At 37.1% G+C, this 21,908-nt stretch overlaps 1 protein-coding gene across 10 annotated transcripts in view; it reads right to left on the reverse strand.

The window, feature by feature from the left end:
• Positions 1–21,908, reverse strand: part of NEK11 (NIMA related kinase 11) — a 318,233-nt gene that overhangs the window by 216,025 nt on the left and 80,300 nt on the right. For all 10 annotated transcript variants that reach the window (XM_017862319.1, XM_017862325.1, XM_017862318.1 and 7 more), the window contains 2 exons: positions 5,836–5,900; positions 4,687–4,813 (listed from right to left, as the gene is read on the reverse strand). In XM_017862319.1, coding sequence (XP_017717808.1) covers positions 4,687–4,813; positions 5,836–5,900 — 192 coding nt within the window. The remainder of the gene's footprint in view (positions 1–4,686; positions 4,814–5,835; positions 5,901–21,908) is intronic.

Below are 21,908 nucleotides of genomic sequence, written 5' to 3' on the forward strand. Positions count from 1 at the left end.
CCTGTAACCACTTCCTATTACCTATGTTCACTCAAGGCCCTGGGGCTCTACAATCAGCAGATGATGAAGCCAGCCAGGTCTGTGTCCTTCCCTTGAGGGGTGTGAGTTTCCTAGGTTCTGGGCAGGTCCAGAGATGCTCTCCCAGAGCCAGGGACTAGAGTTAAAAACCTTAGAAATCTGCATGGTGTTCTATTCTACTGTGGCTGTGCTGGCACTCAAGCCACATGACACAGTCCTTCCCACTCTTCCCTCCCCTTTCTATGTGCAGAAGAGCTTCACTCCATGGCCACCACCACTACAGGCCTATAGGGAATATTCCCAGGCTACCACTGATGCTCAATTAAGGCCTAAGGACTCTTCCTTCAGCTTGTGGTGAATACCACCAGGCCTGGAACTCATCCCTCAGGGCAGTGGCTCCCCTCTGGCCCAGGGAAGGTCCAGAAATGCTATCCAAGAGCTAAGAAATGGAATCAGGGACTCCAAGATCTCACTTGGTCCTCTACACCACTGTGGTTGAGCTGTTACTTGGTTTTTGGTTCTTATGAAGGTGATTCCTCTGTGTAGACAGTTGTAAAACTTGGTCTTCCTCAAAGGATAAATGCTTGAGGGGAAAGATACCACATTTTCCATGATGTGATTATTCTGAATTGCATCCCTATATCAAAATATTTCATGTACCCCATAAATATATACATCTACTGTGTACCCACAAGAATTAAAAATTTAATTTTTTTTAAAACCTGGTGTTCCTGGGGAGGGCCATGATCAGTGGGGTCCTTATTCAGCCATCTTGTACTGTCACTCCTCCATCAATATCAATTTAACAAGGATTCATTAGCTGTGTTATTAACCTTTTTAAAATTCATCAGGCCAAATTAGTACTATCTGCAGAGTTTGTATCAACCATTTCATTCTAGTCATTGAAAAAAATATATTAACGCTCAAATATACTTCACCTGACTGCAATGTTTTCTTACCCAAGCTTCTATTGGATGAAAAAACTGACTCCAGTGCTTATTCCCTAGGAAAGCACTCCCTAGTCAATAGCTTCCTTCTGAACCCATATAAGAACTTCCCAGGCCATGGGCAATGAAAAAAAATGAATTCTTTTGCTCCAGAGCTTTCTTCACTAAGAGGGAGCTGATGAAGCTGTTGGCTGCCAGCTACTAGATGGCCCCATTTTAGTTACGGGAAATGCTGCCAAGTTGGACTGTATTTCTCAAAAAAAATAGGCTGTTGTCCCCATCCCTTCCCTGACCATTCTGGAAATGTTCTTCTGTGAGAATACTTTCTTGGTCCTGGCAGGTCAGGCAGGTGCTGGTTCTTCTCTATTTTCTTCTACCCATAGCTAATCCTTGTCTGATACTTCGGCCGCAAGATCACAAGAGCCTGAGTCCAATGTTGGGCATGAACTAGACTCCTTCTCTGTCCGCTACCCAACCAACCTCCATACCCAATCTCCGAGAAAAACCCTGAGAGCTTCACAGTACACTCTGGATGTTGTCACTATTCCCACCACTGTTCCCTTTACTTAAATCACTCAAAGAATATGGGGGTTACAAGATCAAAGAGCCATCTAGTTGGCTTCTCACAACAAAGTACACAAGACCAACAGTGAAATATTGTTTTCTTTCTGTTTAATTGCAGTACCATTATTCAAATAATATTGTCCTTTATTTGTTTCTCTTACCAAAATAACATACTCTAACTATTCACAGTTTAAATCAATTTAATGAGCTGGCCTAGGAACCCAACTCATATTTGTATTTCTCCTGTGGGTACAAGAGTATTCAACAATTGCTTATACAAATCAGCTGTGAACAAAGCATTGTCCTCAGTAAACCTAATTATCCTAACTTTGCAAATCACTTTATAAACTTTTGGAACCTAACCCACTTTTAGGAGAAGGACTTCCTGTACTGAATGCTATAAATAAATGAAGCTGGAAAAGTTTAACAGATTTCAGAATGAAGATAATGTTACATATGAGCAAACATTAACAGATGAAAACATAATTAGTATTAGGCCAATTCTCCTTTAAGCAAATTCTCCTTTAAGCATTATAAATATAATATGTACAGCTATTAGTGCTAAAATAAAACACTTGTCAATTATTCATAAGTGTTTCCAATTCTAAAACAAAAAATTCCACAATAAACAGATGCTACACACTGAGATTCAGAGACAGGTTCTCGACCTCCTTCAATCTAATTTTTCTAAGAGTGTCTACTAAAGATTACTCATCACATGTATGTATCTGCCACTATAATTAATAGTTATCTTATTCTTCCCATTTTAGGTTTGGCAATAGAAATTTCATTACCAGATAAGCCCACTTTGATTCTGATACAACCAAGGTAATTACTAAATCCATAATAAGGTGGTTACTTGGGGTCAGGATGATGATGAATCCTAAGCTTGTACTTGCTGAAAAGTTAATAATCTCTGCAAGGAGAGCTAACCTAAAGCTCTGAGAAACACATTAAAATCCTTCAGCATTTGTTATATTTTGGAGGTTTTGGTTGTTTTTTTTTCTTTAGTCAGACATTTTTGTAATCCTAAACTACAGCAATACTGTCTGATATCCCATAATTCTCCATTATAGTAATAGTAAGAGCAGGAGCAATTTTTTTAAAAAAGAAATAACACTGACATAACTGAGACAAATACTCTATGCTTTCCTTTCCTCTCCGTGGGTTCTTTGCTTTCATCTTCTAGAAGACATTCATCTGATCTGGAAAGCAGATACAGATGCCCGTCAAAAGGAGCCAGTTTGTTACATATAATTCCAAAAACTTAAATGATAGGCTTTGTAAATTAATTTACTCTTAATTCAGATGACATAATATCTTCCTGAGATACCACATAACCTTAAACTATAAAGATATATATTTGAGTCTATTTAAAAATGTCTATAATATTAATTTTTAAAATTAGATGTAAAGAGATATATAGGTACATAATTGAAATTCAATCTGAAGCAAAGCCCGAAACTGATTTCTCAAACTAGAGAAAGGGACTCCAAAAGAAGCAAGATTTCTCCTGATAGGTAGGAATCCTATCACTTTTGCTTTATACCTAAGGGATGTTACATAGTTCTGGGCAAATAGTAGATGTTCAATAAAGCAAAATTTAAAGGAACTCATTAGTTATTCCTCTAAAAATACCTTTGTGATGTTTGGTTCTGTTTGGTTTGGATTTTCCTTTTCTTTTGGATGTGGTAGTTAAGTGGGTTAGAAGGAAAGAAGAGAGAAGATGATAGGTGAATTGGAAAAGACTTCCAGGGCAGAAGTAAGCCAATGATTTAAAAAAAAAAAAAAAAAAAAAAAAACCTGTCAATAATTTAGAAATGAACAATTGCAAGACTGAATTGAAAGGACAGGATTTGTGGGGAACTGCCACACCTAGACCTAATCTTGACAATGTTCTTTCCCATTTGGTAGGCACGAGAACAAGGAACAGATAACGACCCTTGTGAAAATCCTAAGCAATATGCCCTGTTGTGGTTCACTTTTCCCTAACCAGAGAAAACGTAATTTTCTACTTTGTCTTCTTTAGAAGAGTGAAGTGAGCACATCTTTTGCACTGCTTATCTTTGAAAGCTCAGAACTATTTGTTGATTTGTATACAATAATTATTTACTTAATTAACTAGCCCTCAGCTAGATTGTTCTTTCAGTCCTTAACAAGCAGAAAAGTATATATTAAGTTTCCTCTTCAAAGGAAAAGAAATAGGACCTATTGCTTACACTAGAACATACTGAACACAGTTTTCCACATGGCTTCTGCAGTGAGATTTCAACTAGTTCCATAACAAGGAAGGAGAAATTACTTTGATACAAGAGCTCAGAGAAATGGAGACATCGCAGATGTATCTATCACTGAAAATCCAGAAATTTTAAAATTTAGTTTATCCTAGTCCAGGCACGGTGGCTGACACCTGTAATCCCAGTACTTTGGGAGGCTGAGGCGGGCAGATCATGACATCAGGAGATCGAGACCATCCTGGCTAACACAGTGAAACCCTATTTCTACTAAAAATACAAAAAAATTAGCCGGGCATGGTGGCGGGCACCTGTAGTCCCAGCTACTTGGGAGGCTGAGGCAGGAGAATTGCTTCAACCCAAAAGGCGGAGGGTGCAGTGAGCCGAGATCATGCCATTGCACTCCAGCCTGGGCCCTGGGCGACAGAGCGAGAATCGGTCCTCAAAAAAAAAAACAAAAAAAAAAAAAAAATAGTTTGTCCTTAAAGCCAGTATCTTTAGTAAAATTCTTAAAAGTAACAAAAAGAAAAAATATATAGAAAATCTGTACATTCCCCACAGAGATTGAAGTTAATCTTAAAATAGAATAAGGACAGTACTTAGGGTTACAAATACTTTATTTAATAGGTTAACAGAAGTGTATTAAAATTTAATGCTTACGGTATATTAAGAACTTTCCCTTGTGATTCAGGAACTAAAAATCCAAAACCAACCAATTAATCAATGAATAAAGAGAATTTCTGAAACTAGTTTAATGAAATATATCAAGCTCTAAATGCAAAAGACCTTCTTTTACTCTGGTCACAGAAATATTCACATCAAAGGGATAAAGTGAACGTATGCAGCAAGCAAATGAGCTGAAAGACAAATGTACCATTCTTTTAGGACAGCAGATGAAGAGTCTAGCCCACTAGCCCACTCACCAGATGTCCGACTTTGTGTCATAGCCTTGGTGTTTCAGAGCCTCAGGACTCATATAATGGGGAGTTCCGGTTAAAGTTGTGGCCAGGTCACAGGATCCCATTAGGAGTCGAGAAACTCCAAAATCTCCTTGAAAAAATAATTAATTTTTATGAATACTTTAAGCCAACAGAAAATTAGCCCTGGAAATTAACAACTGAATGACTGCCTAATTTGACCATTTTATTATGCAATGCTTCATAGTAGTTTAACAGGAAAGAGAAGTAATATATCTTAAATTACACAACACTGGTAAATAGCTTTAAAAACGTAAGTTTTATAGGAGAAGGAAGACTTAGAGCCAGGAAAGTGAATTATGTAAGCTAAAATTCTTTACTTCTGGAATTATGGGAAACTAGACAATGTGATATAAAAAGCTATTTCAAGTCTGAATAATGGCAAACAGAATGATTTTGGAAAAGCTAAACAAGATGATATACAATTTCACCTGAGGGGGGAAGAATTTCTTCTTAAATTTACAATAAAGGAGAGTTTTAAAGAAAAGATCTGAGACTTTTTAAGAACATGACTATGACTATAAAAATTTGAATCTATCAGCTTTTTTATACTTGCCTAACTAGTTGCACGCTTTTATTCCTTCCTTCCCCAAGAACACCCTATATGATGATTAGATGATCTAGTAGCTGGTATGAGGAGAGGTACAGTTCTGAAGAACTAAAGGTTAATAAAGCCATTACATCAACATTTTAATTATCTATAACCGCTTATTGCTTGTGATGAAATAATATAAATGAGAAACCCGTAGTAACTAATCAAACCAGTAAAAAGACTCTAATAACTTGTAAAGTGCCTGGCATGACACAGGGAACTCAAAGTATATTTGAAAATCTATCAAATATGTGGTAAATTTGTATACCTCAATTTATATCAGATACTCAGAAACAAAATAATTAGGTTTTGTTGGGCCCATCAGGTAAGAAACCTGGGAAATTTAGTGTTCGTTTCAGCAGCACACATACTTAAAAATTGGAGAAATTTAAATAAACCAATGATTACTCTAACACTTCCATGTACCATTTATTTAAATTTGATATGATAATATCTAGAATATACTGTTCTGTTTTTGGAATTCATACCTTTTAAAATCTTACCAATTTTAAGTAGATTATTTTTCAGAAATATATTCTTTGACTTTAAGTCTCGATGAAGTATCCTCCTACAAAAGGCAAAAAAGATACACAACTTCATGCAGAATATAAAATGTTTAAATCCCCACGTAAATAATATATATTATTGCATGTGATTTATACATAAATATATACTCCCATAGATATATCTTTCAATGTTTAAAAGCTACAAAGTCACAACACTTTCCAGTTTCTCTGTTTGAGGAAACAAAAGTTTTAAAATAAAGATTTTAAAGGGTGGGGAACATGTGGTTTGGAGAAAGGTGATATGCTTTCAACTATTTCAGTAGGCTATATTTTATTATGTTTTTGTAGCATAATCTACATAGTACTATATCCAGTAACCATATCCTCAATTGATAGACCAGTTTGTAATCTATTATTACCCAAATGTCCAAGTTTTGTATACTTGTGAAAATAAGAATGTTGTTGATGACATTTAAGAATAGGTAACATTTATTAAATCTGACTACAAGCCAGTACTGTAAATTATGTCAGTTAAGACCTTTATTTTATGGAATTATGAAGAACTAGAAAACTTGAAAATCTTTACATAAAAAACTAAAATGCTGAATAAAGTATACAAATATCTTCATATATGCACAGTTGAGCTCACATAAAATGAGAAAATTCCCTGGGAATTACTCAAAAAGAAAATGAAAGTCATTCTAGGCCATAAAACATTAACAAATTTGAAAGAAGAGAAATCATACCATTTCTGCTCTCACATCAAAATGGAATCAAACTAGAAATTAATAACAGAAAGAAAACTGGAAAATCACAAAATACAAAATATGTGAATATAAAACCACACACTTCTAAACAATGAAGAAGAAATCTCAAGAGAAATTTTAAAATATTTTGAACTAAATGAAAATGAAAACACACTTTATCAAAATTTGTGCGATATAGCAAAAGCAGTGCTTAGAGGGAAATGTATAGCATTTAATGTATATATTAGAAAAAAAGGAAGATCTAAAATCAGTTATCTAAGCTTCCACCACAGAAAACTAGAAAAGAAAAGCAAATTAAATCCAAAGTAAGCAGAAATACTACAGTAGAAATAATAAAACTGAAAACAAGAGACCAATAAAGAATATCAATAAAAATAAAAGCTGGTTCTTTGAAAAGATCAATAAAATCAACCAGCCTCTAGCCAGCCTAACTAAAATAAAAATATAGAAGACAAAAACTATTAAAATCAAAAATGAAAGAGAGGGTGTCACTACAGATTCCGTGGACATTAAAAGAATAAAAAAGCAACACTATTAACAATCTATAACCACAAATTTGATAACATAGATTATAGAACCAATTCCTTCAAAGACACAAGCTGTCAAAAATCACACAAGAAGAAGCAGGCAATTGAATAGGCCCATCTTCATTAAATAAATTCAATCAATAATTAATAAGTTTCCAAATAAAAAACACCAGGCCCAGATGGGTTCACTGGCAAATTCTACCAAACATTTAAGGAAGAAATTACACTAAATATCTATAATCTCTTTCAGAAAATAAAAGCAGAGGAAATACTCCCTAAATCATTTTAAGATGTCAGCATCATCCCAATATTAAAACCAAACAAAGACATTACAAGAAAAGAAAACTAAAAACCAGTATCTCTGATGAATGTAGATGCAAAAATCCTCAATGAAATATTAGCAAATCAAACCCAACATTGATTTGGCCAGGTGCGGTGGCCCATTCCTGTGGTCCAAGCACTTTGGGAGGCCGAGGTGGGCAGATCACCTGAGGTCAGGAGTTTGAAACCAGCCTGGCCAACATGATGAAACTCCATCTCTACTAAAAATACAAAAGTTAGCTGGGTGTGGTGGCGGGCGCCTGTAATCCCAGCTACTTGTGAGGCTGAGGCAGGAGAATCGCTTGAACCTGGGAGACAGAGGCAGCAGTGAGCTGAGATCACCCCACTGCACTCCAGCCTGGATGACAGAGCGAGATGCTGTCTAAAAAATATACATATTATACACCACAACCAAGTGGGATTTATACTAGGTATGCAAAGCTGCTTTAACATTTGAAAGTCAATTAATGTAATCCATCACATCAACAGAATAAAGAAGAAAAATCACATGAAAATATCAATAGATGCAGAAAAAGCAATTGACAAAATCCAATACCCATTCATGACAATAACTCTGATAAACTAGAAATAGGGAATATTTACAACAAACCTACAGCTAACATCACACTTTACAATGAGAACCCTGAAGTTTTTCTCCTGATATCAGGAACAAGGGAAAAATGTCCCCTCTAATCATTTATTTTCAACATTATACTGAAAGTCCTAGCTAATTAAGTACAACAAGAAAAAGAAGTGCAAAAGGTCTAGAGATGGAAAAAGAAAAAACAGACTCTCTCTGTTCACAGATGACATGATCATCTAAGTAGAAAATCCAAAAGAATCAATTAAGAAAACCTCCTGGAATTAAGAAGTAATTGTAGCAATGTTGCAGAATACAAGATTGATATACAAAAATCAATTGCTTTCATATATACCAGCAACGAACAAGTAGAATTTGACATTAAAATTAAAATATACTTACATTAGTACCCCCAAAATGAAACACTTAGGTATAAATCTAATAAAATAGGTACAAGACCTATATGAGGAAAACTACACAACTGTAATGAAAAAAAAAAAAATCAAAGAAGAACTAAATAAATGGAAAATAATCCATGTTCATGGATGGGTAGACTCAATATTGTCAAGATATGGATTCTTTCCAAATTGATCAATAGATGCAATGTAACCCCAATCAAAATCCCAGGAAGTTATTTTGTAGACATTGATAAACAGATTCTAAAATTCGTATGGAAAGGCAAAAGACCTATATTTGGTCATTTGAAGGAGAACAACAATGTTGGGGGACTGATACTACCTGATGTGAAGACTTTCTATAAAGTACAGTAATTAAGACAGTATGGTATTGGGGAGAAAAAAAAAAGACCAATAAAACCAGAATAGAGAGCCCAGAAATAAAATTGCATGAATACAGTCAACTGATCTTTGACAGAGAAGCAAAGGCAATGCAATGGAACACAGTTGAAACAACTGGGCATTCATATACAATAGATGAATCTAGACACAGACCTTATAGCCTGTGCAAAAATTAACTCAAAAATGAATCACAGGCCTAAAAAATGTAAAACGTAAAACTATAAAACTGCTAGAAAATAATACGTGATAAAATCTAGATGATTTTAAGTTTGGTGATAAATTTTAAAATAGAACACCAAAGGCACAATTCATGAAGTAATTGATAAGCTAGACATTATTAAAATAAAAAATTCCTGCTCTGCAAGAAAACACTGTCAAGAGAATAAAAAGATAAGCCACAGACTGGGAGAAAAGATTTGCAAAAGACATATCTGATAAAAAGATTGCTGGCCGGGCGCAGTGGCTCATGCCATGTAATCCGAGCACTTTGGGAGGCTGAGGCAGGCAGATCACAAGGTCAGGAGATCGAGACCATCCTGGCTAACGTGGTGAAACCCTGTATCTACTAAAAATACAAAAATAAAATTAGCCAGGTATGGTGGCGGGCACCTGTAGTCCCAGCTACTTGGGAGGCTGAGGCAGGAGAATGGCATGAACCCGGGAGGTGGAGCTTGCAGTGAGCCAAGATTGTGACACTGCACTCCAGCCTGGGTGACAGAGACAGACTCAGTCTCAAAAAAAAAAAAAAAAAAAAAAAAAAATTTTTTCCAAAAAAAAAAAAAAAATTTAAAACAAAAAAAAAAAAAAACAATCTGGTTTTAAAATGGGCCAAAGACCTTAACAGACACCTCACAAAAGATGATATTCAAACGGCAAATAAACCTGAAAAGATGTTCCACATCATATGTCATCAGAGAAATGCAAATTAAAACAACAATGAAGTACCACTACACACCTATTAGAATGGCCCAAATCCAGACACTGACAACACCAAATGCTCACAAGGATGTAGAATAACAAAAACTCTCATTCACTGCTAGTAGGAATACAAAGTGGTTCAGCCACTTTGGAAGACAGTTTGGCAGTTTCTTACAAAATGATACAAATGCTTACCGCATAATCCAGCAATCATGTTCCTCGGTATTTATTCAAATGAATTAAAAACTATGTCCACACAAAAACCTGCACAATGGTGTTTATAGNAGACTGTTATCCAAAATATACAAAGAACTATTAAAACTCAACAACAAGAAAGCAATCTGGTTTTAAAATGGGCCAAAGACCTTAACAGACACCTCACAAAAGATGATATTCAAACGGCAAATAAACCTGAAAAGATGTTCCACATCATATGTCATCAGAGAAATGCAAATTAAAACAACAATGAAGTACCACTACACACCTATTAGAATGGCCCAAATCCAGACACTGACAACACCAAATGCTCACAAGGATGTAGAATAACAAAACTCTCATTCACTGCTAGTAGGAATACAAAGTGGTTCAGCCACTTTGGAAGACAGTTTGGCAGTTTCTTACAAAATGATACAAATGCTTACCGCATAATCCAGCAATCATGTTCCTCGGTATTTATTCAAATGAATTAAAACTATGTCCACACAAAAACCTGCACAATGGTGTTTATAGCAGCTTTATTCATAATTGCCAAAACTTGAAAGCAACAAAAACGTCCTCCAGTAGGTGAATGGTTAAATAAACCGTGGTACATTCACACAATAGAATATTATTTAGTGCTAAGAAGATATGAGCTATTAAGGCATGAAAAGACATAGAGGAAACTTAAATGCATACTACTAAGTAAAAGAAGTCAGTCTGAGAAATCCATATATGTTTCCAGCTATATGACAATCTAGAAAATGTTAAACTATGGAGACAACAAAAAGATAAGTGGTTGCCAAGGTTTAAGAGGGAGGGAAGAATGAGTAAGGAGAGCACAGATAATTTTTAGGGTCATGCAACAACTTTATGGTACTAAAATGATGGTTACATGTCACACATGTGCCCAAACTCAAAGAATGTACAGCACTAAGAATGAAGCCTAATGTAAACTATAGACTTTGACGATAATGATCTGTCAATGTAAGTTCATCTGTTATAACAAATGTATGGCTGGTAGCAATGCTGATAACAGGGGAGGCAATGCATGTGTGGGAGCAGGGGGTATAAGGGAAATCTCTGTACCTTCCACTCAATTTTGCTGTGAACCTAAAACTGCTTTAAAAAATAAAGTTTATTTTAAATTTTTAATCACAGCTTTGAGTAGATTCAATAAATTTGGATTTCAGGGTCCACAAAGGAAGAGGTATCTTAGTAAAAAACTAAAGCTTTCAGCTGAAAGCTCTGAAAAACTTCTTCATAGAAATAAAGGTAAACAAAAAATAGACCAAACCTCCAAAAGCCTACAGCCTACAGTTAAACTATTTCAGTTCCTGATTAGATCAAGGTGATCTGCCCTAAATATAACTGTCAGGCAGAGAAAAAAAAAAAAAATAAACCCTTTCCAGAGAAAGATAATATCATCTAACATCTCTCAATATTTCACATATATTGTTCAGCATTCACTCAAAAACTACCAGGCACGCCAAAAGATAAGACCAAATGATTAAAAACCAAAGGAAAAAAAGAGATATAGAAACAAATACACAAGTGATCCACCTATTGAAATGATTGGACAAGGACTTGAAAATAACTGTGATTATATGTTCAAGAAAATAATTGACACAATGGAGAATTTCAATAGAGAGCTAGATTTTCTAGGAATCAAATGAAGATTCTAAAACTGAAACAAAATTTTACTAAAATTAAGAATTCAGTGCATATGTTTGAAATCAAATTAGACACAGCAGAAAAGAAGACTTAGAAACTGGCATAATGGTTAGTGAAAAATATTTCAACTGAGGTGCAAAAGAAAAAAAGATTAAAACAGAAAAGGCTGGGCACGGTGGCTCATGTCTGTAATCCGAGCTCTTTGGAAGGCTGAGGCAGGTGGATCAGCTGAGGTCAGGAGTTCAAGACCAACCTGGCCAACATGGCAAAGCCCCATCTCTGCTAAAAGTACAAAAATTCGCTGGGCATGGTGGCAGGCACTTGTAATCCCAGCTACTCAGGAGGCTGAGAAAAGATAATTGCTTGAACATGGGAGGTGGAGGTTGCAGTGAGCCAAGATCATGCCACTGCACTCCAGCCTGGGCAACAAGAGTGAGACTCTGTCTCAAAAAAAAAAAAAAAAAAAAAGAAAAGAAAAGAAAAGAAAAGAAATAAAGAAAAAGAAAACATAGAAAAGAGTATAAGAGACATCTGAAATATGGGCTTAAAGTTCTAATATATATATAAATGGATTCCTAAAAGGAGTGCATAGCAACGAAGAGCAGAATGTGAGTGATGGTCCAACATACGTCTATAAGCACTGTGAAAGGAAAACAGGGGTGAAGCAAAATTCAAAGAGAGAATGACTAGGTATTTTCAGAATTTAGAAGGACACGAATTCACAAGTTCAGAAGCAAAACAAATCCCAAGCAGAATTTAAAAAAAAAAAATCCGCAAGTACACATAACCCTGTAATATTGGAAAACACCAAGGACAAAGAAGATGTTGAAAATCAAGTGAAAGAAAAGATATTACCTTAATAAGAACGTCTGTTAGATGGAAAGTGACTTCTCAACATCAATAACAGAATCCAGAAGACAGTGAGATAATATTTTCAAAATGTCAGATAAGATATCTGTCCATCTGGAATTTCATTTTTAATAACAGCTAAATAATAATACCTATTTAGCTGAAATAGTAGTTAAACTATTATAAAAGAATGAGGAAAAAAATAAAAACATTTTCAAAGAAACAAGCAAAGAAACTGAGTGTTTACCATTCACATAACTTAAGGATTTCTTTTAGGGAGAGAAAAACATGACCACAGAAGGAAGACATGGGGTGGAAGACGTGGTGAACTAAGAGATTGATAAAAGTGGGGAAATCTAAACTAGTTTTGGCTTATAAGCCAATAATAATGGTATCACTAATTAATAATTTGTGGGGTATATAAAGAAAGTAGAACTGAAATCCTGAATAAAAATAATGGAAAAGAAGGACACAATTGGAGTCAAAGTCTTTAAGGAGAAATTGACTGCAGTGTATCTGCCCCCCTGCTTAAACAGGAGAACCCAGTCTGGGAGCAGTATTCTTGAGCCTTAGGTCAGAAATGGGGTTGTGACTTTACAAAATGAAAATCTGTCCTTTAAACACCAACTTAAGTCCTTCAGTGGCTCTGCACTGCTTCTGGAATAGAGTCTACAGTCTGCTAGAGATTTCAAGATCTGGCCCTACCAATGCTTCTGGCAGCCTTAGCAAATGCTTGAGCCACATTTCTATTAATATCATCTCTTCTTCACAGTTCTTCAATCACAGTAGATGCTCAAGAAATGCATATTGGTTTTTAAAACACCATCCTTGGTACAAAGATGAATACTCTCTAGTGGGACTCATTCATTAATCAAAAAAATAATTATTGAGTGCCAACTAGATGTTATGTGCTATACTATATAATGTGACAGATATAAAGATTCATAAGACAGGGCTAAGTATCTCATAATGCTTACACTCAGGTTAGAGAGTTTTTTAAGTACACCAGCAACTGTAACAGATGGCAGAAGGGAAACCTAACCATTGTCACTTTACTAAAGAATTATTTATAATTGTAAATAATTACCAATAAAGACATTCATCTGGTCATAAGGAAACATCTCTCTCAGTAAATGATCACTCTCAGGTACATGCCAACCAAATTAATATTACTATTATAAATTAAAACCAGAAATATCAATTATAAAAATAATTTTACCACTAGAATTAATGATAATACAAGTGTAACAAAGTTACCTTTGTAAAGTGTTCAGGCCTCAACCATCCAGCTTTATTCAATTATTGAATAAAGCTGCAAATTCTGACTAAGAACATTTTAAAGAAAAGTCACTCATAAAGATCATATAGTTTACTTTATAGGACACAAATGGGCAGAAACTCAACGGGGCCTATAAAATCATCATATAAAGTGAAGAACTGGATATGACAGTGAGAATTCTGCTAATTCAAATAATCTTTAGCCTCTTTAACCTTTCAGTGGATTAGAGAGGAATAAGTATGTTTCTAAGAATAGAGAGAAAAGAGAAGAGCAAAACTAGACAATGCAACACTAGGCCACTTCATCTTGAGGTCCATAACTCCAGATGTTATAATCCTAAGCACTATACTACTATCTTTTTACTATTATGCCCAATCTGGAGATGAGAAAATCAAGGCATAGAAAGGCCAAATAACTTGCCCAATGTTGTACAGCCTATTGGTTCAAACTTAGGTCTATTTGACTCTATAAACCACTATTCTCACGTAGGTCTGTTTATCTGTAAAAACTTTGCTATTTAATAACTATTTTCTATTGCCTTCTTACATTCCCACAATACCTAGACCTGTGCTGTACATGAATATGTTGCTGACTACTTACTGATTTAAAAAGAGAACAACAGTATTTACTAACTGTGTTAAATGAAATCTGGCTTTCTCTATGCCCACTCTTGGGGTTCTCTTGGTATGGCAGGAACTGTTAAACGCCTACCCATAACCATTCTCCTCCTCTTCTCCCTTGACACCAGAACCCATGAGCCTCTGGGGAGGCTCAGCCCTCCTCAGACCTGTTAGGTAAAGGAAGTGGGGGGAGTAGGGGGTGAATGCGGCAGGGGGATATGATTACTGAGTTAGATACAAAACTGGTTAATACCCAACAAGGCCATAAACCATCATCACCAGGGATATCTGTTTCATTAGACAAATTATTTGCATCTCTGCTGGACAAATATATTCGAGTGTGCCTCTGCCTCCACAGAGTTACAAAGTAGCCCAGATAATAGAAAGTTAAGGCCAGCACTGCAATGAAAAAAAAATCCACTAATATATTTTGTCTCTTCCATGTTTTTTGAAAATATTTTTAACACCAACGAGACATAAGGGAAGTCTGCTGGAATCTTGTAGGAAATATTTCCCTACTCTTGTAAAAGACAAAAAAGCAGGGGAGTGACATGCCATATGTCCCTTTTACCTTTTCTGGAGTTTGGTTACTGTTGTATGAAGGCGGAATATGTGGTCGTGTTACAGCCATCCTGGCAACCACAAGACAAGCCTGACTACAAAAACCAACCACACTGAGAATGGTGGAATAAAGAGAAAGAACTAGAACCCCAGATAATACTGCCAAGCCACCCAAGTTAACCGGCTCTAGAACAACTCACTTTAGAGACTTCTTGTTAGGCAAGGTAATAAATTTTCTCTACTCTTTAATCTGCTGCTGTTATTTGCAATTAAGAGCATCTTAAGTTGATCACTTAGTTTCTACAGCTATTGATTCTAGGAAGCCAAAGAGATCACAGGTTTAGGATTTGGAATAGTGAGCTAAGGAGCCCACCAGACAACTTGGTGCTATAACTTTGGAATAAGTAAAACATTCCAAAGAAACTCACCTGATGACACCTAGACTAGACAAGCAGAAGATGAATCACAAGTAATAATACACTGATAGGCCTCTATAAATATATAAATTAGTAACTCATCAGTAGATACTTTAAGAATAAGGCATACAATATATTAGAAAGCAGTTATGAGAAGTAATTAGCTGGCACTGTGGTAATGGAACAATAAATTCTATGCAACAAACCAGGTATCAAGCTATTTGCTAAATATCTATTGAAAAATCATAATTGGCCAGGCATGGTGGCTCATGCCTGTAACCCCAGCACTTTGGGAGGCCGAGGTAGGCAGATCACAAGGTCAGGAGTTCAAGACCAGCCTGGCCAGCATGGTGAAACCCCATCTCTACTAAAAACACAAAAATTAGTCGGGCATGGTGGTGCATGCCTGTAATCCCAGCCACTTGGGAGGCTGAGGTAGGAGAATTGCTTGAACCTAGGAAGTGGAGGTTGTAGTGAGCTGAGATCATGCCACTGCACTCCAGCCTGAGTGACACAGCGAGGCTCTGTTTCAGGAGAAAAAAAAAAAAAAAAATCATAACGTATTGGCTTAGCAGTTACAGTAAGCCAAAATGGGCCAGCATATTTTTGTCCCATGCTTGCTAATATCCTTTCCTTTGAAGTATATGAAAATGAAATCTAAGAAATAATAAGGTAACAGGCAATACAGACAGTTTATATGAAATCTTTCTTCTAAAATCCTCAACACAGTTCTCCATCTATTATCTCATGTGCACCATACCATATCTGTTCCAGTGGTGGGTCCTTCTCATTTCTATGTTTCATGATACCCAAGTGATATGGTTAAGATTTGCTGACAGTTTGTGGTTAAAATTCATGCTAAAGGCAGGGCGCGGTGGCTCAAGCCTATAATCCCAGCACTTTGGGAGGCCGAGGTGGGCGGATCATGAGGTCAGGAGATCGAGACCATCCTGGCTAACACGGTGAAACCCCATCTCTACTAAAATACAAAAAACTAGCCGGGCGAGGTGGCGGGCGCCTGTAGTCCCAGCTATTCGGGAGGCTGAGGCAGGAGAATGGCGTAAACCCAGGAGGCGGAGCTTGCAGTGAGCCGAAATCACGCCACTGCACTCCAGCCTGGGCGACAGAGCAAGACTCCATCTCAAAAAAAAATAAAAAAATAAAATAAAATTCATGCTAAAAATCCCATCTCCATCTCCTCATCAGGCCATTCTTCCCCAGCATCCAGGGCCCATGTTAGGATAAAGAACAGTCTGTGGAGGTACAGACAGCAGGCATTTCTCAGGCCTCCAGCCCAAGGTAGAACTGTGGAGAAGGTATGGACAATTCTCTTCACCTCCCCTCAAGCCCTTATATGAATAGTTTCTGAAACCCTCCCTGGAGGTCTATCCTTCATCTGGCAGGTTCTCAGGGTGGATCACAAACTCTTCTTGCCAAAGGTGCTGGCACAGCCAATGGATCCTTCGTGACACACAACCTAGGCAAATCCCGTTACTGGTCTCTGCCATTTGGCCCCTGTCCTGGGTGCTGAGGCACCTGCCTTTCTTCATCTGTCTCATGTCCCCTCACTAACACAATGAGTCCTCTATATTACAAGTCAGAAGCAGGGTCAGGTCTTCCTCAAACTATTGGCCACTGCCAGCACATCAGGAGTGTGCCCACACCTGGCTCAGGGGTGAGTTTGCCTTGAAAAAGTGACTACACGATATCCTGAAGAGGTGAAGACCAGGAGAAAGCAGGAATCTCCAGTAACACCAAACACAACTTCTCTCTGCTTTTCCATCTTCAAATCTGGGGTAGGACACCTCCTTCCACAGTCATATTTACTGACTCAGATTTCCAAGTATGTCTCTTCCCTGGAAGCTTCACTACACTAAAAATGAGTTCTTAACACTGCCTTTCAGGGAACATTTTAGCCACTCTACCACAATACCTCACTGAGCTGGCTGGGAAATGCATGGGCAGTGAGGTGATGAAGAAGCCATCTTGGAGTAAGTGTCCCAGCCCTGTTCTCTCCTCCACTGGGAAAGCACCAAAATCGCAAAGCCTCAAGACCACCAGCAGGTGGGCTGTCTGCAGAGAGGCTGCTCTGTCCTTTATTGTAAGAAATTGACATTAACTGAACTCCCAGCCCAGAACAGGAATGGGTTTCAGTGCAACATTCTCAAGACAGCTTTCAGCGAACTGTGAATACTCTCAGCTTTTGACATCATTATTTATGTTTATGCCATATGTTACAGATTTAGAATAGCATATAAATAAACCAAATTAAAATAAGTACAGGAAAGCTCCAAAGGAGTGAACAGATCCTTCATTTTTTCTGTAACTTCATTCTTCTTAGTGTTTCCAGGGTCGTCTTTATCTCCTCTGCGGCTGCGCTGTATTAGTCTGGGTTCTCCAGAGAAATGCATGATAAATGATTTATTATAAAGAATTGGCTCACAAATTAGGGAGGCTGAGAAGACCCACAATCTGCTGTCTACAAGCTGGAGACCCAGGAAAGCCAATGGTAAAATTCAGTCCCAGTCCAAAGGACTGAGAACCAGGGGAGCCAATGGTGTAAATCCCAGTCCGAGGGTAGAAGATGAGATGTCTAGCTCAAGTAGTGAGGCAGGAACAAGGGTGCAAATTCCTCCTTCCTCTGTCTTTTGTTCTATTTAAGTCATCAAGGGATTAGATGATGCCTAAGGAGGGCAATCTACTTCACTGAGTCCACAGATTCAAATGCTAATCTCACCCTGGAGACACATCTAGAAACAATGTTTAATTCTGGGCATCTACTGCCCAGTCAAGTTGACACATAAAATCAACCATCATATATATAAACTAAAAGTTTTTCAAGGCATTTGCAACAAACCTAACCTCTTCACATGTATTGTGTCCAAGGTAATCTTCTTAACTCATATGTAAGCCAATTTATGTAATTTTCAAAATATACTTTAATATATACTGTAGATCATACAAGGAGAAAACTAGAATAATGCTTTGTAGACAAGCCTACATTTATCAGCTGTGATTTGAAAGATTTTAGTTTAAAACTGAGTGAAACATTGTAGTAGACTCATTCTTGTTCTCAAGTATTCACACTTCTTATTCCTTGCAGTGAGGGCTCCCTTTGGGAGGAAGAGGCATCCCACACCTCTGACATTAGGAGTGGCCATGTGACTTCTCTGGTCAATGACATGTGAACAGACTGGATGATTGTCATGTCTGAGCAAGGGGTTTCCGCTCTCTTGCTTTTCCTTCCACCAGGAGTAAAGCCCGTCCCAGATAGGGGTTGCTCCTTCAGTTTGGGTACTGGAATGAAGACATGTAGAACAGACTTGCAGATGACCCCTATCTGTCAATATGCAACATGAGCAGGAAATGATTGCTGCTGTAAGCCACTGACATTGGGGTTTTGTTAATACAGCATGACTCCCTTCAGCAAGAACATGTTTTAGTGCTACATTCTCAAAGTAGCTCTCAGTGAGCTGTGAATAGTCTTGGCTTTTTAACATCATTATTTATCAATGTTTATGCCATATCCTAAAAAAATCATTCTTTTGGATTTAAAATGTTTTAAAATCAGATAATTAAGATAAATAAGTTTATTTTCTGAAGGAAATATGTTTTATCCTAAATTAAATATTGAAAACCAACAGAAGTGAAACATAGATTACACATTTACAATCAGGAGTAACATATATATATATGTAACTGCTCCATTTAAAAACCATTCTAAAGTTGCATCAAGAGGAAGACACCTTCCTTCCCCTCCTCACTCCAAATTCCCAGAAATACAAGAAATTTTTCAAGAGGAAATTCATAATAGTGCTAGAAAACAACAGTTATATTTAAGCAAGGTTGCTTTTTTTTTTTTTTTTTTTTTTTTGAGATGGAGTCTTGCACTGTCACCTGGGCTAGAGTGCAATGGTGCAATCTCAGCTCACTGCAACTTCTGCCTCCCGGGTTCAAGCCATTCTCCTGCCTCAGCCTCCAAATAGCTGGGATTACAGGTACTCGCCACCATGTCCAGCTAATTTTTTGTATTTTCAGTAGAGACGGGGTTTCACTAAGTTGGCCAGGCTAGTCTCGAAATCCTGACCTCATGATCCACTTGCCTTGGACTCTCAAAGTGCTGGGATTACAAGCATGAGTCACTGTGCCCAGCCTGCTTTTTTTTTCTCCAAAAAGTCAGGAAAGAAAGCAGGAAGAGAAACCCAAAACTTAACCCACTATTAGAAGAGTCCTGCCTTTGCATCCCTCTACCCACAGCAGTCACTAGTTCAATCATGAATTCTGCACAGCTTTTCTGGCTTCTTCTCACTCTTCCCACTCATTGGCTTCTGCTTTCTAAGATGGAAACCATCATTCTTAGCAAACTATCACAAGAACAGAAAACCAAACACCGCATGTTCTCACTCATAGGTGGGAACTGAACAATGAGATCACTTGGACTCGGGAAGGGGAACATCACACACTGGGGCCTATCATGGGGAGCGGGGAGGAGGGAGGGATTGCATTGGGGAGTTATACATGATATAAATGATGAATTGATGGGTGCTGACGAGTTGATGGGTGCAGCACACCAACATGGCACAAGTATACATATGTAACAAACCTGCACGTTATGCACATGTATGTACCCTAGAACTTAAACGTTATAATAAGTATAAAAAAAAAAAAAAGTAAAAGAAAGAAAAAAAAAAAAAAGATTACCTCCTAAAAAATCTATTTGTACCCTAGTCTTTGTTTCAGGGCTCTGATATTGTAGGAACCCAAACAAAGTCAAGCCCTGATGGTTCCCTAAGATCCAGGGTCTCACTTCTAACTTCCTTCTCTCATTCTCTCTCTCTCCTCCCTCTTCTTCTCCTTCTCTCTCCATATTCTACCCAGCATATTCACAATTAAACTCATCACCATTGTTTCAAACCTGTCTTTCCAACTTCTCATTCATCCAAGCACAAAACCTCAGGTTCATCTTTGACCTTCTATCACATGTCACAGATCCACTTAATTTCAAGTCCAGCCATTTCAACTTACTGAGTTCATTATTATCTTTCCTCATTCTACCCACCTCTGCCAGCTTGGTTTAGGCCTTATAATCTCATACATGTATATTATAAAAGGTTCTTGACTGATAACTCAAGTTATCTTCTCTCCTTGGTATAATTTATCATCTAACCTTCCTGAAGCAAGCTCTGGCAATATTATATAACTCTACTCAAAAAGCTCTTGTGGAGTTCAGTGTCTATGCTCCAAAATAAAGCCCTCTTGACCTCAACCTACCTTTGCCAACAACTTTATTCATGACTCCAAGAGCCTTCCCAACAGAACCACGCACCATTCTCTCTAAGATTTCCATGTTTTTCCACCTCTGTGGCTGTGCTCTGTTCCCTATATCTGGAAAGCTCTGACCCATTTTTCATCATACTCAAAACCTACCTTGGGTCAAGTGCTACTTCTTCCAAGAAGAAGCCTCCATTGATTCCCCAAATGAAAACATTATCTCTCTTCTGATCTCCTGTAACACTTAAATTGTACTCTTCTTGGCACTTTTATCACTTGTTTTAAACTACAGTATAACTTACATTAAAATGTAAAAGTCTTAAATTTGATGATTTTTTACATATATATCAACATATGTACCACTCTTGTAATCCTCCACCCAGATTAATATATAGAACATTTCTAACATCCCAGAAGCTTTCTTTGTGCCCCTTCCAGGCAAAACCCCTTTGCAAGTATAATCTCTATTCTGACTTATCTTAGATTAGTTTTGCCTACTTTTGAACTTCATATAAATGTAGTCATACAGTATAGACTCTTTTGCACCTGGCTTCTTTCATCCTACATCTGATCTCTGAGATTCACCCAGGTCATGCTTATTATCAATTGTCTATTGTTTTAAAATTATAGAATAGTAATTTTAAAAGTCCATTATAGGGCCATACCACACTCATGTAACCATTCCACTGTAGATGAATATTTTTTAGTGTTTTCGCAATTACAAAAAAGGCTTCTATGGACATTTCTGTATACCTTTTGTTGGACATCAGCACTCACTTCTACCCTTAGGAATAGAATTACTGGGTCATAGGCATTTGTATGTTTGGCTTAGGAAGTATTGCCAAACATTTCTCAAAAGTGTTTATATCAATGTATACCCATTAACAACATAAAAGAATTCCAGGTGTGCCATATGCTTACTAACACTTGTTACTGTCGTCGTTTTTAAAACCGCTTTTGATGTCTGTGCTCTCACTTCTATATTAAATTATAACAACGACATTACACAGAGCTTAACATTTTGCAAATTTTTAAACTGTATAATATCTCAGTGCATATTTTCTACCCTATAATGTAAGCAAGGAGAGTCCTATTATTATCCTTACTTTATATTAGGTAGGTGCAAAAATAGTGGCTTTTGTCATTAAAAGTAACGGCAAAAACCACAATTACTTTTGCACCAACCTAATAGATGAGGAAACAGGTTCAGAGAGGAGAGCTTGCTCTCATGACCAGCTTGCTCAAGGTCACAAATCTAGTGAATAGTGGAGACACTTAATCATGTACATCCACCA

Source organism: Rhinopithecus bieti, unplaced genomic scaffold (genome assembly GCF_001698545.2).
Source record: "Rhinopithecus bieti isolate Rb0 unplaced genomic scaffold, ASM169854v2 scaffold_62793, whole genome shotgun sequence".
NCBI lineage: Eukaryota > Metazoa > Chordata > Mammalia > Primates > Cercopithecidae > Rhinopithecus > Rhinopithecus bieti.